At 44.5% G+C, this 14,899-nt stretch overlaps 1 protein-coding gene across 1 annotated transcript in view; it reads right to left on the reverse strand.

Annotated features, from left to right (window-relative positions):
* Window positions 1-14,664, reverse strand: part of GOLGB1 (golgin B1) — a 40,084-nt gene extending 25,420 nt beyond the window's left edge. The window contains exons 1-10 of the mRNA XM_066551122.1: window positions 14,570-14,664; window positions 11,438-11,570; window positions 9,320-9,416; window positions 8,542-8,694; window positions 8,281-8,433; window positions 4,607-4,759; window positions 3,605-3,727; window positions 3,071-3,184; window positions 974-1,370; window positions 237-328 (exon numbers count right to left, since the gene is read on the reverse strand). Of these exons, the coding sequence (XP_066407219.1) occupies window positions 237-328; window positions 974-1,370; window positions 3,071-3,184; window positions 3,605-3,727; window positions 4,607-4,759; window positions 8,281-8,433; window positions 8,542-8,694; window positions 9,320-9,409 (1,275 nt within the window). The 5' untranslated portion in view covers window positions 9,410-9,416; window positions 11,438-11,570; window positions 14,570-14,664. The remainder of the gene's footprint in view (window positions 1-236; window positions 329-973; window positions 1,371-3,070; window positions 3,185-3,604; window positions 3,728-4,606; window positions 4,760-8,280; window positions 8,434-8,541; window positions 8,695-9,319; window positions 9,417-11,437; window positions 11,571-14,569) is intronic.
* Window positions 14,665-14,899: the final 235 nt, after the last annotated feature.

A 14,899-nucleotide genomic window follows, 5' to 3' on the forward strand; every position in this document is an offset into this window, starting at 1 on the left:
TCATTTGGTTAACTTTAAAAAAAAAAAATCAATTGGCAACTTTTAAATTACTCGAATTGACTTCTACTTCTTTCCAGGCTTCTGTAGTCATAACATGACTGCCCATCAACTGAGAGAACTAACAAAAGCCTTTCTCAAGCAATGCATGACAAAAAAAGGAATTCTAGACATTTAATTTGGCTTCAGTTCCTAAATATACCAGAAAAATTTATGAGAATAATTTGAAAATATCAAACCTGCTGCTCCAGTTCAGAGAGCTGCACTTGTGCCTGGGATTTCAGCTCATCCTGACAGCAGACAAATTCTTCAGACTTCTGTAGAAGTTCATCTGACAGAGGGGAAAGAGGGGAGTTAAGGTCTGTTCTTGTCTTTTTTGCTACACTACGTCCATTTTACACACTATAGTTTATGAAATCTCTTCCCTCTTAGTCACTACTTCAGCTTTGGGCCATAAAGAAGCTGGAAGAAAATCTGAAATAAGAGCTTGAGGCAAGATCATTGTCATTATTTTTAACACAGGTCTATGGGGAAAATGGTATCATTTGCTTTTCTTGGTTGTTTTACTTGTAATTTCAGTAGAAATTCAGACTGTGAAGAACAAGGCACATATAAAAAGGACTTGTGTAGGTTGACAGAAAAAAATCAAACAAATCAATAAAATCAACTAAAACAATACATCCAGCTCAAGAAATCTCCATAAGCCCCAAAAGACAAGAGGCTGGGACAGTACACCATATATGCTGCCCCACATTTCTGCTCCTCTTGCAGCTGCCAAAGACAGAACAGTGGGATCGAACCAGCCCCCCTTAGTCTGAGACAGCACCACCATTCCTGTGTCCCTGTGCAATCAGGAATTGTTACATCAAGCCATTCTTATGAACTGTTATAAAAGCAAAGCCAAAGAGAAGGCAACCCAGTGATCCTCAGGCTCCTGAGGAGCTGCCCCACTGTGCTAAGTGCTGTGCCTGCTCACCCTGTGCTCCATGTCCCACAGCTGGCACTGAGGGCTGGCCAACGTCCTGCTCCAGCTGCTCCTGCTCAGCCCCAGGGACAGCACGGCCACATGGCAGCTCCTCTTCAGCCACCGCGAGACAACTGAGCAGCCGGTTCTTCTCCTCCACCTCCAGCCTGCGTGCCTGCTCCAGGTCTTTATACTTCACCTCGAGCTCAGCTTGTGCTCTTCTTGCCTCCTCCAGCTGTTCTGAGAGACACTGCAACTCCTCCTGCAAGCGATGGGAAGACAGCTTCCTCTCAGCCAGCTCCAGCTCCATCTTCTCCCTGAGATCCCGAGCCCCTCGTCTCTCTGCATTTAACACATCCCTCATGGAGCTTAGTTCCACTTCCATCTTCTGGCACTGATCTTGGAGCGTCTGTAAAATGATACAGAAATTAATTTCTCTCTCAACTAGTTAAATACCTTGACAAAGCAAAGTACCTGAATTAGATTTTAAGGTTCTCATTAAATCCTTTTAAGATATCTGAGTAGCAGAAGGGAGGAAACAAACATGTCAGAAATTTCAATTTGTTAGAAAGAAACTGCCCAACAATTTGGAAATTGCAAGAAAGCAATGCTGGGAGAAACAACTCCTCATTGCTGTGGTAAAGAAAAGGTAAGTCTTGATCTAGAGGAGGGGAATTTAGAGAAAAGAAGCAATAGAACAGTGGCCAGGAGCTCTCTTTTAGAAGAAAGAAAACTTCCTAAAAAGGGGAGGAAGAGCTACAACAAATGAGGGAGAACTCAACAATTACAGAGTAAATTTAATTACAGAGTAAAATTTAAAAAACAAACCAGAGCAAAAGTGTGTATGTGAAAGGGAATGCTGAAATATGAATCTGGAGGTAACAGAGGGCTCCACACAGTACCCACTGCTTTAAGAAAGATCTCAGAAGCCTCTAGTCAACACTGACCAGAGATTTAAGGTGACCAAGAGACAGAAACAAACCTTACACTTGCCCAAACTCCTGTTGTCAAACTTCCTCCAACTGGAGCTGTGGATGGTCAGCACAGCTAATTTCAGGAGGAATCTGATGAGGAACTCCTTTTACTTTATGAGTAGGCTTCAGCCTCATGGCCTCAAGTTTGTACCTATACCAGGTCTCCTTCAGACCACAGAATGTATGAGGAAAGTCAAAAGCACCGAGGAGAAGCCAAGGGAGCTTCCCCAGCCAGGAGCCAACAACCATGTCATGAAGACATCCATGCCAGCACCCCACGATACACCCTGCTGAGTAATGCAGCCAGGAGTGAGCACAAGTCAGCTCACTGAGGTTCTTTACCATCATGGGCCTGGCTGGGACACAGAGCAAAACAAAGTATGTGGGGCACAAGTGTGTAAAAATTATCAAAATGAGGTTCAGCATTAGACTGGCTGGAGATCATACAGCCAGTGAATATGAGACTGATTCAGTGTAAGTCTCTTCTAAAGGGATGGAGAATTTTCAGAAGTTCAGATATTGGAAAAATGAAAAATACACTCATCCTCTATCTGGAAACCAACCTTTTAAGAGGTTGTGTTCTTAATCCTGTCTCAAGGAGCCTGTGTCTATATAGTCATATATGCACAGACTTGATCTCATTCTCTTCACGATCCGAACTGATGAAGCGAGAGCCAGTCCCACTCCACAAGCTGTGTCATATAAGCAAGTTCTCAGCAAGACATAACAAAGAATAGCTGTTTCTGCTCTGGCCTGGACACTGCAGTCCAGAAACACTGAGGCTTCAGCAGCACTGTGTTAGGCATTTCTGCTTTTGGGGAAGGTTTGTGTATTTGGCTTTGAAAGTACAGTCAGCAGCATGGGTATGGATAGATGTCGACCCTGCCCACCAGCCCTGGATCATTAGAGCTGGCAACTGCAGCACCCACTGTGTGGCTGTACCTGCCGTGAGCTGTGCACACAGACCTGCAGCTCTAATGCCTGACCCAGGGAGGGCGGCCCCAGCTGATTTCATGATGGAAAGATGGTTCCAAAAAAACCCTAATCTGGTAACTTCTGAGCCACTGACAAAGACCCCATCCACCACACACACACACACACAGAGAGTAAAGCAATAAAAAGCATGACCAGATACCTGGTTTTGTTTTTCAGCAGTGTGTAACTCTTGCTGCAGCAGTTCTACCACCTGAGTTCGTCCTAACAGAGCTGCTTCCTGCTCCTCCAGCTTTCTCTGAAGTGTGCGCAGGTTCTGTGAGAGAGACAAGGCCATTCCAGCACTGGGGAGACCGGCGGAAATTTAGATTCCCACGTTTCATCCATACACCTCGTTTTTGTAACACACTTACTGTGATAGCCTGCATTAACTAATTTTTGTTGACACCTATTCTGGAGTCCTGGTGCAGTAGGAGGAGCTTACTTTGCTTCATGAACAGGGAACTGGAGCACAATAATGTAACACTTTTTTCAACTGTTCTTTCTCTTTGACTGATAGCAAACCAGCAGATTGAAACTAAGGACTCAAAGCTCCAACTAGCAATCCAAAAAGCTCCAAACAATCAAAGCATCTTTCTTCTTATCCCTACTGAGTTACTTTAACAAGAACTGTTCTTTCAAAGTGTCCTCTGTTTTCCTTCCTCCTCCCATGATATGATGATTATATCGAATATACCTGCTGCATCTCTACTTCCATATCTGACTGGACCACCATCTTGAGCAATTCAGCTTGATGCTGGTGCACTTGCTCTTCCAGGAGAGCTTCCTTCTCCTGAACCACTTCCTGCAGGGAGCTCAGCTGAAAACACAAGCCACGAAATAAAAACAAACCAACAAGATTATGAAGCTGACAGACACACAGGCTTGCTTTCAACATCCACCAGCATATTGTGCGTGCGATGGAGTTTTCAGCTGGACAATCCTGCACATCATCTTGGTCAAACAGTACTTTTACTTGGTGTCTTTATCCTACTATTATGTGTATAACAACTGATAAGATTTCAGATCCCAGAAAGCAAAAAGCATAGAATTTTATCTACAAATATGTAGAATAATAAAATAAATTATTACTATATAATTAACAGTTCATAAAACTTCTGGGCTTTTAACTGTATAGGATGCAGCCCAATTCACTGTTCAAAAGCTAAACCTGTAATTTTGAGTATTAAAAAATCTTTCCACAAATAACTACAACATACCATTAATGTTGTGACATCCTGTGATAAACAGCTGCCCTGCTCGCCCACAGCAGAACACAGACAGGCGATGGCAGACAGGGAAGAACCCAAATTGTGACTCAGAGGAAGGGACACCCTATCCAGGCCCTTCCAGGGACTGTTTCCCCCTCCTCAGAGAGCCATCAGTCCCACTGTCCAAGGGTGAAACCCACCTCTTACCCGCAGAGCACCTTTTGCACCAAGGGTGGTTCTGGCCTGGGGTAGAGGATGAAGGGCAAGACAAGATTATTTGGGGACTGTGAAAGATTTAGGTAATGTTTAGAGGAGGAGCCAATGGCAGTGAAAGGGATGGACCTAGGTGATTTGAGGAGGCACAAGGCTGACAAAATTGAGGTAAGGGAATTGAAGACCAGCTGTGTAAGCATTGTTCTATTCTTTCATACTAGTCTAAGCAGTGAGGTGGGAAACACAGTCTGATGAATAGAAAAAAATTCCTGTACCTGTGTTGCATACTTGATTTCAGCATCTTTCAGATTCACTTCGGCTACAGCCAGCTGTTTCTTCAGGTCCTGAACAGTTTCCTCTCGCTCCCTGAGCTGCTTTTTCAGTACTTCCACTTCCTCTCTGTGCCCTTCACTTGTATTTTCATTTTTCTGACATTGCAAGAGGAAATAAAGTGGGAAGAAAAGAAATAGAAGAAAGTAAACTTATCGGTATTATTGGTTAATAAATTAAATAAATTAATTTTAAAAAATACACTATAATGTTACTTTACTCCTGACTCCTAATCGCATTATTATTTTTACTACACTGCTTCATTTCTTAACTTTACATTTGTTTCTTTAAACGAAGTTGTCCTATGTAAGTAACTATTTTCCCTATTTCTTGTAGAGATGCACAAGATGTTTTTAATTGGGAAGTGTCAAAGCACTTGGCAGGGCTAACAGTCCATGATTGCTCACTATATCATCTAAGGCAAATAGATTATTAAATACATTATTTATTATATGACTTCCCTGATTTTTGAGGCTTTTTAATATCACAATTTTCTCTAATAACAGAAATAAAAACATTTTAGAATTAATTATAGAAGAATATTCTCCATGTGACAAAGGGGTAGACATTCTAGACTGCAGAAAATGCCTATGGAAGTCTCTTTAGACTACAGGATTATTAGCAATGAACTTATTAGTTACAAGCAAAGGGAACAGGCAAACAATTATCAGTTCTACTCCACTTAAATCCTCTGTTTATGACCAAGAAATGTAAACAACAGTTCACATAAAATGTGCTTAGGCTGCGTCTACTCAGCCAACCCAGCACACTACACCTGCACTCTTCTCTCTGTGTCTCCATCTGGGTGAGGGCAGGTCCCTCCCTCACCAGCTGTCCCTGAGCAGACAAAACCTGCTCTGCATTCTTACCTCAGCACTTCCAGCTACTGTCAGCACACAGCGCTGGGTATTTTGTACTGAATATATATAAAATACATCTCTTCCATTTTTTTATTTGTGGCAGGTATTGGGTCAAACATCATCAATAACACAGGAATTCTACAGAGTATTTATGTCTTTAAACCCAATCTGAAAATACTATGAAGGCTTTTAAAAGTATTTATACATTAGTGTAATAAGAATAAGATGCTACTGTTCCTCAAAAGCTGTTTCACCTACAGAGAAAGTCATTGGCAGGAGGCAGAACAGACAGACAAAGAAGCTTCAGTTGCACTTAAATTTAGAAATAGAACAAGACAGAAGAATAAAGAATAGAGATGCAGGAAGCTCTAAGAAGCCAGGACATGCATAACTTTTAAGACTGGGGCAGAGGAGCTGCTGGGGGAAGACAGTTGGATTAGTTTGTTTACTTGTAATTGGCTTTCAGGATTGATACTCACAATTGGATTTTAAAAAGCCTCTTACACTGACCCATTACATGGAATGCCACACATAAGGACAGTGGCACAGCCACAAAGAGCTCAAGCTTTTAAATACTATGTTTTTCCAAGATGTATAAGCTCTTATATCTGAACATAATTTATCTTTACCCACTTCAAAAGTTTGAGAGGAGCCTCAATTGTTCTGTACACAAATACTAACTGAGAGGAGGAGATAAGATGATATTTCCATTCTTCTCAAAATAAGTCACTGTGCTAAAAGCCCAGGAAGTAATAGTACTAGTTAGATATTTAAAATACAGCCTTCCCACAGGGCCCACATCACTGAGAGAAAAAACCCAGTCCTTTGCTGATATTCAATACTTCAGCATAAGATGCAACTCTAACCTAGAATTTTCACCTTCAAATGGCAGGGTAACTGTCTAGGAAATACCCCCATTACTCAGGACAGCATCAACTTGGAGAAATAAGTTAAAATAAAGGACTCTGTATCTTCTCAGTAGGTCTAACCTTGCAAGAAAGAAGGTAGTGCTCTCTGGGTCAAATACAAAATATTGCAGGTAATTGCCCTAACATAATTTCACTCAATGTTCTAACCCACACCAAACAAGGCTGTGGCCCTTACCATGTCCACTGGAGACTGTCTCAAGCCCTCCTTCCTCTAATTAGAGGGCCATTTTTCTTAATGGCTAATTTACATTCATCCATTCATCTGCATTATCCTTTAACAGTTTGCCCACTTTCTTGAAGCTCACCTTCCTCAAACAACTGTAGACAGAAATGACATTTCCTCTCTGACTTTGGTTGACTAAATAACCAAGCTGTTTGAATGTCTCGCAAGTGCAGCTACTAACATGATGGGAGAACAAAAAGTCTCTTGCTGCTCTCAGAATTTATCCTTCCTGATTGCAAATGAGCAGAACATGACAACACAAGGCCTTGCGACTCTCAGTAGAATAGCTAGAACGGTATGTAAAAAAGATAAGGTCTCTTTTTAAAATCTATATTGCACCAATTAACTGATGATCAGCTTTCTCTCATCTTGCCTTCTTCAACTGATAAATTTGAATTTTGAAGCAAGAACACTCACCACTCCTCAACAGCAAGTCTACACAAAGTCACGTAACAGCGCATGGATGTTACACAGATAGACAAGCAGAAAAAGAGCCTCAGCACCAGGAGAGGAATGTCAAGTGACACAGCTAAACAGCTCCCGTGGCCTTGACTGGTCTCTACAGCCAGGGACTGCTGGTCATGCTTGACTGTGCACTGGTTAAATTTTGCTTCATTTTTCTATTATGTCAATCCTTGAGATTATCCAATTCTTCATGTATGAAACCAGATGGTGCTTCGCATTGAGAAAGACTCTCAAGTTGGTACTGGGAATTACAGAAGCACATTTCTATGATTTTATGATGCTCTCAATCAAAAATAGTCAGCACAAGTCATAGAACTGATCTTCACTTCATTAGCAGTAGCCTCTCATCTGACAGCTCTCACAGGCACCTTTTATTGTTTCCTACAATATTTTAAGATTTTTTTTCAATGTCTGAAATAACTTTTATGTTCTCTGGTTTAATGAACATCATCTGGAAACCATTCTGGACTTCTATCCCATTTCTCTTCGCTAATACTACAAACTTTTTAAAGAAAACATTGTTCTGCTGATCACATAGTCAAGTTTTCAAAAATTACCAGCTCCAATGGGAGATTCTGGTTAGCAGCTAACAGCCTCTTCAATGTCTTCATAGAGGACACTTTTCCCCCAGTTTTGCTTAACGTTACACAATTACGGTTTGTCAGCCATAAAACTTTATGGTGGCTCAGGAAGCTACACAACTGGAAAAAATATATATTTATTTTTTTATATTAAAGTTACTGCCTTCCAGTTTCAATGACCTCCTTACCTCTTTGTTTTTGTACACCAGCCAACCTTTGCTGTACTGATATGATAGGCAACATTTTGAAACTCATAGCTCAGATAGACATATACAGTTTCTGCAGGAAAGAGTTCAGCTACAATGGATTACCAAAGTTATGTAGAGGGAAATCAGCCCATGACCTTGAGGAGATCAAGCTGAGCACTCCGAGGGCATCTGCAGTACAAGGAAGCTGGACAGACAGGCTTCCTACAGCACAGGCACAGACATCCTTGCTGGAATTATGAATATCCTGCTAATAAGACAAATAGACCCTGCTGGGTCACTGTGACCTGAAACATCAGGCAGTACCAGGTTATCAGCAGAAGCTACATCTTTTAAATAGCCCCCTTCTCCTAACCTTGGGATCCTCCAGCTCTTCTGCTGAGGCCTGTGTAGGCAGTGGTGCTCCTTTCTCTGTCAGCTCCTCGATGCGTTTGTTCAGAGAGGCCAGTTTGGCTTTGGCTTGAAGTTTAAGTTTCATCAGCTTGGCATCCGCAGCCTCTCGCTCTCTCTGTAAGAGAGGGACACAAACTGACTGCCTGACTCCAGTGCTGCTACCCAAGAAGCACCACTTTGAGAAAGCTACACAGTTTGTCAGCCTGCCATATTCTGCTGGTACCTTGAGTACAGTTTCTTTTTCCTGGAGCAGGGCATCCTTTTCTCGAATCAAATCCTTCAGCTGAACAACCAGCTTTTCCGTTTGGGCTAGGCGCTCCAACACCTCCTCAGGTGCCTCCTCCATGCTTTCTGCTTCTGACTGCAAAGCTTCTACCTGAAACAACAAAATCAGTGCTCTGAAGGAAAAAAAACAAACTATTAACAGCCTGCAGCAGAGCATCCACATGATAGCTTCAGCTCCAGTCCTCAGTGCTGCACTCTGCTCCCTGCAGGCATTTCATGAAGCCTGTAGAAATATACAGTCAGATGAAACCAGGAGGAAACTCAGAGAACTTTTAAGCCAGCACACAAAAACAAAGAGTATACCTTGCTGAACACCACATGAACAAATCTGAAACGAGAGGGACCCTTACACACTATCCACGGTCTCAATACCAAAAGGCAGCGCAAAGATGAAGCCTCCCACTACGACCCAAGCATGCCGAGCTTCCCCTTCTTACACACAATTACCAGTACTCTTAAAAGTCTTTCTTCACCCTAATTCTAGTTTGTTTCCTCGGATCACGTTGAGGTGTGGAAACTGAGGAGATTATGGTCTGCCCAACAGAAATGCTGACTTAAGAGGTGAGGAGTAGAAGAAAAGCAGAGTGGAATGACAGCTCAGTCTAGTGCTCAGCAAGGAAGAAGCAGGAGACAGTTCTCACTGCAGTCTAACGAACCATGCTCCCCAAACTAATTGTCAATAAGATCTGAAAGTCTTTAGATTACACTGTACTTACAGCAATAGATGGTTCAGTAACTGCATCTCCATCATCCCCAGACAGCTCTTGTAAAACAGTATTTGCTAAACCTGACAAACGGCTCAGCATCTTGAGCCTAAAACAAAACCAAGAGTCAGAATACAGAGTCAAAGCTGCTATAAAAAATAAGCTCCTTTATGCTGATCTCTAATGTTACAGCAGTTGGTGACCACGCTTGTAGGCATTTGTCTCCTATGCTAAGAGAGAAAAGCTGAAGCAAAACCTCAGGAAAAAAGAAATGGTCATGTTAACAGGAGCTGCCAGACCCTCTGAATATTAAAGTAGAGGATGTGCTGGTGTCAAGACACATGAAGATTCCTTCAGTGCTCCACACGTATGATTGAAAAATACACTTTTATACCAGATGCCAAGTCCTCCTCATAGTTCATTCTTGATCTTTCTTAACAATGACATTACAGAACCACAATCTGTTCAGTTTACTGAAAAGAAAGGTGATTGTTAAATGATGTAATTTCTCTACAGGCAAAACATGGCCTGTAACATAAAATCAGCTTTCTGCTAATAAGTGGTGGAAATAATGGACTGGGCCTTCATGTTTGCTAAACAGATACAAATGTGTCACATTAGAGAGAGTTAGAGAGATGATGAGACCTCTGCATGTCACATACAGGACAGGACCTCAACATAGGGGAATAGTCTGGAGAGGACACAGATTTACTGGCTGCTGCTTAGCATACCTTTCATTTCCTTGAAATTCAGGAGCCAAACTAATCCAGCAAGTGGAAGCAAAGAACCAAAAAACATGCGGCAGTACCAGCCAGCAACATATAATTTGTTATTTTGGGGAGAGCAGTAAATTAAATTCTCCATTATTAACTGAGACCTCACTAAATTCACCAAATTCAAATGAGCCTTTGTATAGAGTTGCCAATCAGGAGGATAACAACAGGCTGGAGAAACAGATGGATTGGATAGAAACATTGTGAAATTCAGGAAAGGTAGAATGCCTTTCCTATGCCTGGAATGGGAAAAGCATGAATGGCACAGGCTGAGGAGCAAATGGCTGTACAAGTGTGTTGCAGAAGACAAGCTCCAAGTGCTGATGGCCAAGCCTGGCACGAGCCACCAGTGTGCTCACACCAAGGTCAGGGGCACACTGAGCTGTACTGGCAGGACTGCAGGCAGTCTCAGGGGCACACTGAGCTGTACTGGCAGGACTGCAGGCAGCAGGTTAAGAAAAGCAATTATTCCTCTCTATTCACACCAGTAAGACTACATTTGAAGTAGAGTGCCCACTTTCAAAACAGTGAATCAAGTACAGCAGAGAGCCCCTAGGATGACTGACTGGGGTTTGCTTTACAAGGCATGTGGAGAGTGTAAGAGTGCTGGGCTTGCTCAGCTCTGAGAACAGCAGGTGAGGATACAATTGCTGTCCTCCCTGCAATCACCCATAAGGTAGCTAAAGACAGTCACACACCTCTTACAAGGTCCACATAGGATGGACATGAGGCAGAGGACACAAGTCGTAGCACAGGCAATTTCAATCAGAAAAAATGCACAGGGAAGAAGTAAAAATCCTGTATTAGGCTCATAGTATTCTGATCTCATCTTTGATGTTAGACATGCTAAGAGCAAAGGATTTGACCAACTGAACTCCCAAAGTCCCTTAAGAATCACAGAATCATCATTCTAGTGTTCTATAAAAAGAGATCACGTGTGACTTTTGACATCTCTGAACACAAAGGCCACAGAACTGTCCATGCCTGTAAGTGGCAAAATAATTTGTACAATTACAGAAGCTCCAGTATTGCAAGCTGAAACTAGGCAAACTCATATTAGCTATAAGATCGAGTTTACATTATTAAAATTATCTCCATCAAATGGAATCTTTTTAAATGATGTCTCTGCCTCACTAGAAGCAGGCTCCTGAAGCTGGCTACACAGATCCACTCATTCCTGACCTCCCTTGTCTTACTAAGCAAATCTTTGGTCTTAGATTGCCACTTAAAAATATTGACACTGGAAAGGAGCAGCATACTAATCACCTGTAGCAGTCACCTGATTTTGCAGAAGTAGAAAACATGACAATGCACATTGTCATGCATCAATAGCAGAAAAGAGCATATGAATACTAACCTGCTTTGTACTCCAAGGAGCTCATGGGTCTCCTGATTCAATAGTAATGTTTCCAAGGTAGAGCAGTCACACACAGGTCTTTCTTGCCATTCCTTATTATCTCTTGAGCACTGACAGGTTGCATGAACCAAGACTTTTGATGGAGAGAGAAACAAAAAAGGACAAAAACAAAAAAATAAATTATCCAGTAATAAAGAAATAAGCCCATCCTTCATCCTACACAGTACACTCCAGGACTGTTAGTCAGCCACTTGCAATACACATGAAAAGTGAGACAAGTCTGCTCTGTTTGGGAGCATGGATTTGCAGACATGCCCTGCTTTCTCACACTGCATACACAGCATGAGCTCAGTCTCTAGAACACTCCAGCAACAGTTAGTGTAGCAAAACGACATGCAGCAAGAGGCCAGGCCTGAGACAGGCTCCTGCAAAGAGCTCAGGGGGATGCAACTCCTCCAGAAGCACAGTCCAAATGCCAGGATTGCTCATGTTCTGCAACAGCACAGCAGTCACTGAAACAAGTCCTGGTGCTTTGCTAACTTCTCAGCTGGCCCTGGGCAAGACGTGAGGCATGCAATTCCAGATCAGTACAGCTTCACAGCTCCTGCCAGGGAGATTTCTTCTGCCAACATAACTGCTCACCAAGGCGGTAACGAGACACTCATGTGGAGACCCGGAATGTCTGGAATCCATCGTAACAATAAAGTATTTATAGTTCTGTAAACCATCACTCCCACGATGCCCCAGTGAGGAACTGAACCTGCTGTCTTGGTAATGATGCATTTTAGAAAAGAGACATCCAAATGCAAGAACGCCTCTTTCTGTCTCCAACAGTTGAAGAGGATGGGTCTGATCTTCCAACTGAGCATTAGGCCACAGCCTCTCAAAGTCAGAAATGCAAAATATGTGGCTGGGACTGAGAGAACCAATAGATTAATTATTAGAAGTGGTATTAGAAATACGAAAAAGAAGCGGAATCTAGGCATCTGCATGGGCCTCAGCACACATCTGCTTGCTACAGGCACTACAATTTCAGGCATGCATACCTGGACTGAGAAAATGTTTCTTGGCATTTGTCCAGGTTGGCCACATTAACCTGACACCGCCCTCGAGCTAGTGAGCCTTGCTGGGTTTGGCTCACAGCTGACCGCCTTAGAAACGCAAACAGAGGAACCATCTGCACCTATTTGCACGGATGTGGACATCAACAACCTGAACTCCAGCCTTAGAGATTTGTGTCTTTTGAATTAATTTTTAACTTACATTCTCAGGTCAGCCAGATATGGCAAGGGATGTGAATGGGAAACAAACAGTGATTCTACAATTCTGCAAACAGCAACAGGTTTGCTGTCTGTGTAGAGGAAACAGGGAAAACACGGGCCTAGGTGGGCCACTGCCCTGGAGAGCATCCCCTGGATCACATCTCTGAAAGCAGCACTGTAGAGAGAGGCTGGGGATTGTGGTGGACAACTGACCTACGCCACCAATGCACTCTCGTGACAGAGGCCAGCAGCAGCACCCTGGGCTGCAGCACAAGGAAGGTGATCCCTCCTCTCTGCCAGGCACTGGTGAGGCCATGTCTGGAGTATCGTGTCCTGTTCTGGGCACCCCAGAAAAAGAGGTGGGAACTTGTTGGAGAAAATTCAGTTGAGGACAACATAAATAAATAAATAAAAACATAAATGAAGAAATAAAAGACTCGAGAAGAATCTTATCAAAGAACCACAGACTGGCTGAAGTTAGGAGGTCATCTGGTCTAAGCTCCCTGCTCAAACAGAAGCTGTGCAGGCAGTTTGAGTATCTCCAAGGATAGAGGCTTCACAACTTCCCTGGACAACTTGGGCCAGTGCTCAGTAAGCCACAGAGTGAAGAAGTATTTTCTGATGATCAAGGTAATCACCTGTGTCTCAGTTCATGCTCACAACCTCTCATCCTTTCACCAGACACCACTGTAAAGAGCCTGGCTCTGCCTTCTCTGAGCCCTCCCTGAGAACAAAACCAGGAACAGGCATAACATGGCTTTAAATTGCCACAAAGCCAACAGCCTGCAGAGGAGGCAGTGGCTGCCCTGTGCATTAGCCTCAAGGACTTGTGGCAAGGATATCCTGGTGTTATACAACTGCAAACACGAAAGGACACAGGTTTTTCCGTGTTCCACTGCCTCACCCCAATAAAGCAAACAGTGCTCTCAGAGACACGACTGGTGCTCTCCCAGGCTCACACCTGGATTCACCACATATGGATTCCCACCTCTGTAATGAACAGCAGAACAAAAGGACCCTCGCAGTGCTCACTCAGGATGGGAGCCAGGATCCTTTATATCCTCTATCTTTGCTCAGCATTCCTGTGACTAATGAACTTTTGCTGGGGAAACTTCACTTTGAACACTGGAACTACAGATCAGCAGTGATCTGGAGGAGGCTCCTTTTCTCTGAAATGCACATCGCTGACCCAAACAGTGGAAGCCCACTGCTAGTCTGCACAGCCTGGATTAAGCAGCGCATTTCTATCCCTAGCTATCAGCCACAGCAAAGAAAGACTTGACAATGTTCTTCCCTAATTTATTATAGTATAAGTTTAGTATACATAAACGAAGTTAATTCGTTGCATTTCCCCTCGTTTAAAATCAAACGCGCATTAAAAGTGCTGCTGCTGTACACAAGCCCTGGGCCAAACTTCTCCCGCTGTGCGGAGGGGTTCCAAGGAAAGCCGGGAGGGACGGGAAGCACTGCAGCGCCGTGCTGGCTCCGGGAGCGGCGGCTCCTGCCGCCACGGGGATAGCGGGCAGCGCCGACGGGCCCCAGCAGCCCCGCAGATGTACCGGACCGACCGGGCCTCCGGCGGGCCCCGCGGAACGCGAACCTCCCCGGTCGGGCTGCGCTCCCGGTACCTGCGGGCACCGCCGCCAGCCTCCCCCCGGCGTGGAGAGACGGGGCCGGGACGCAAAGCCCAGAGCGAGAAGAGAGGTTCGCCCCGGCCCACCGCCCCTTACGGCCCGGGCTGCGAACCCGGCCCGGCCCCGCATGGCCACGAAAGGAGCCCGACCAGCGACTGCCGCCGAGAGCTGGGCGGCAGAGTCCGCGGTCCGCACAGGGCAGGCGGACAGCACCCGGGGCGGGGGGAGGCACTGACCTGCAGCACGGCGGGGGGGTCAGCACCGAGGTTCGGCTCTAAGTCACCAAGAAGCTCCCGCCGGCCCCACCACCGCCGAACCACTCTGCCGCGCCACCTCAGCACCGGAACGCGCCTCCGCCACTTCCGCCTCCGCGGGGCCCCGCCCCCAGCACAGAGGGACCAATCAGCTGCGGATGTTGAAAGATAGACGTGACGGCCAAGCAATCGCGACGGAGCAGCTGCCTCGGCGCCATGGTTGTCCTGCAACATGGCACAAAGTGACCAATCCCGAGGACGCCGTGGGTTCCCGCCCAATAACAAGGCAGTGACCAATCAGTTGCGGCGTTT

The sequence above is a fragment of the Molothrus aeneus genome, chromosome 5 (genome assembly GCF_037042795.1).
Source record: "Molothrus aeneus isolate 106 chromosome 5, BPBGC_Maene_1.0, whole genome shotgun sequence".
Classification (NCBI taxonomy): Eukaryota; Metazoa; Chordata; class Aves; order Passeriformes; family Icteridae; genus Molothrus; species Molothrus aeneus.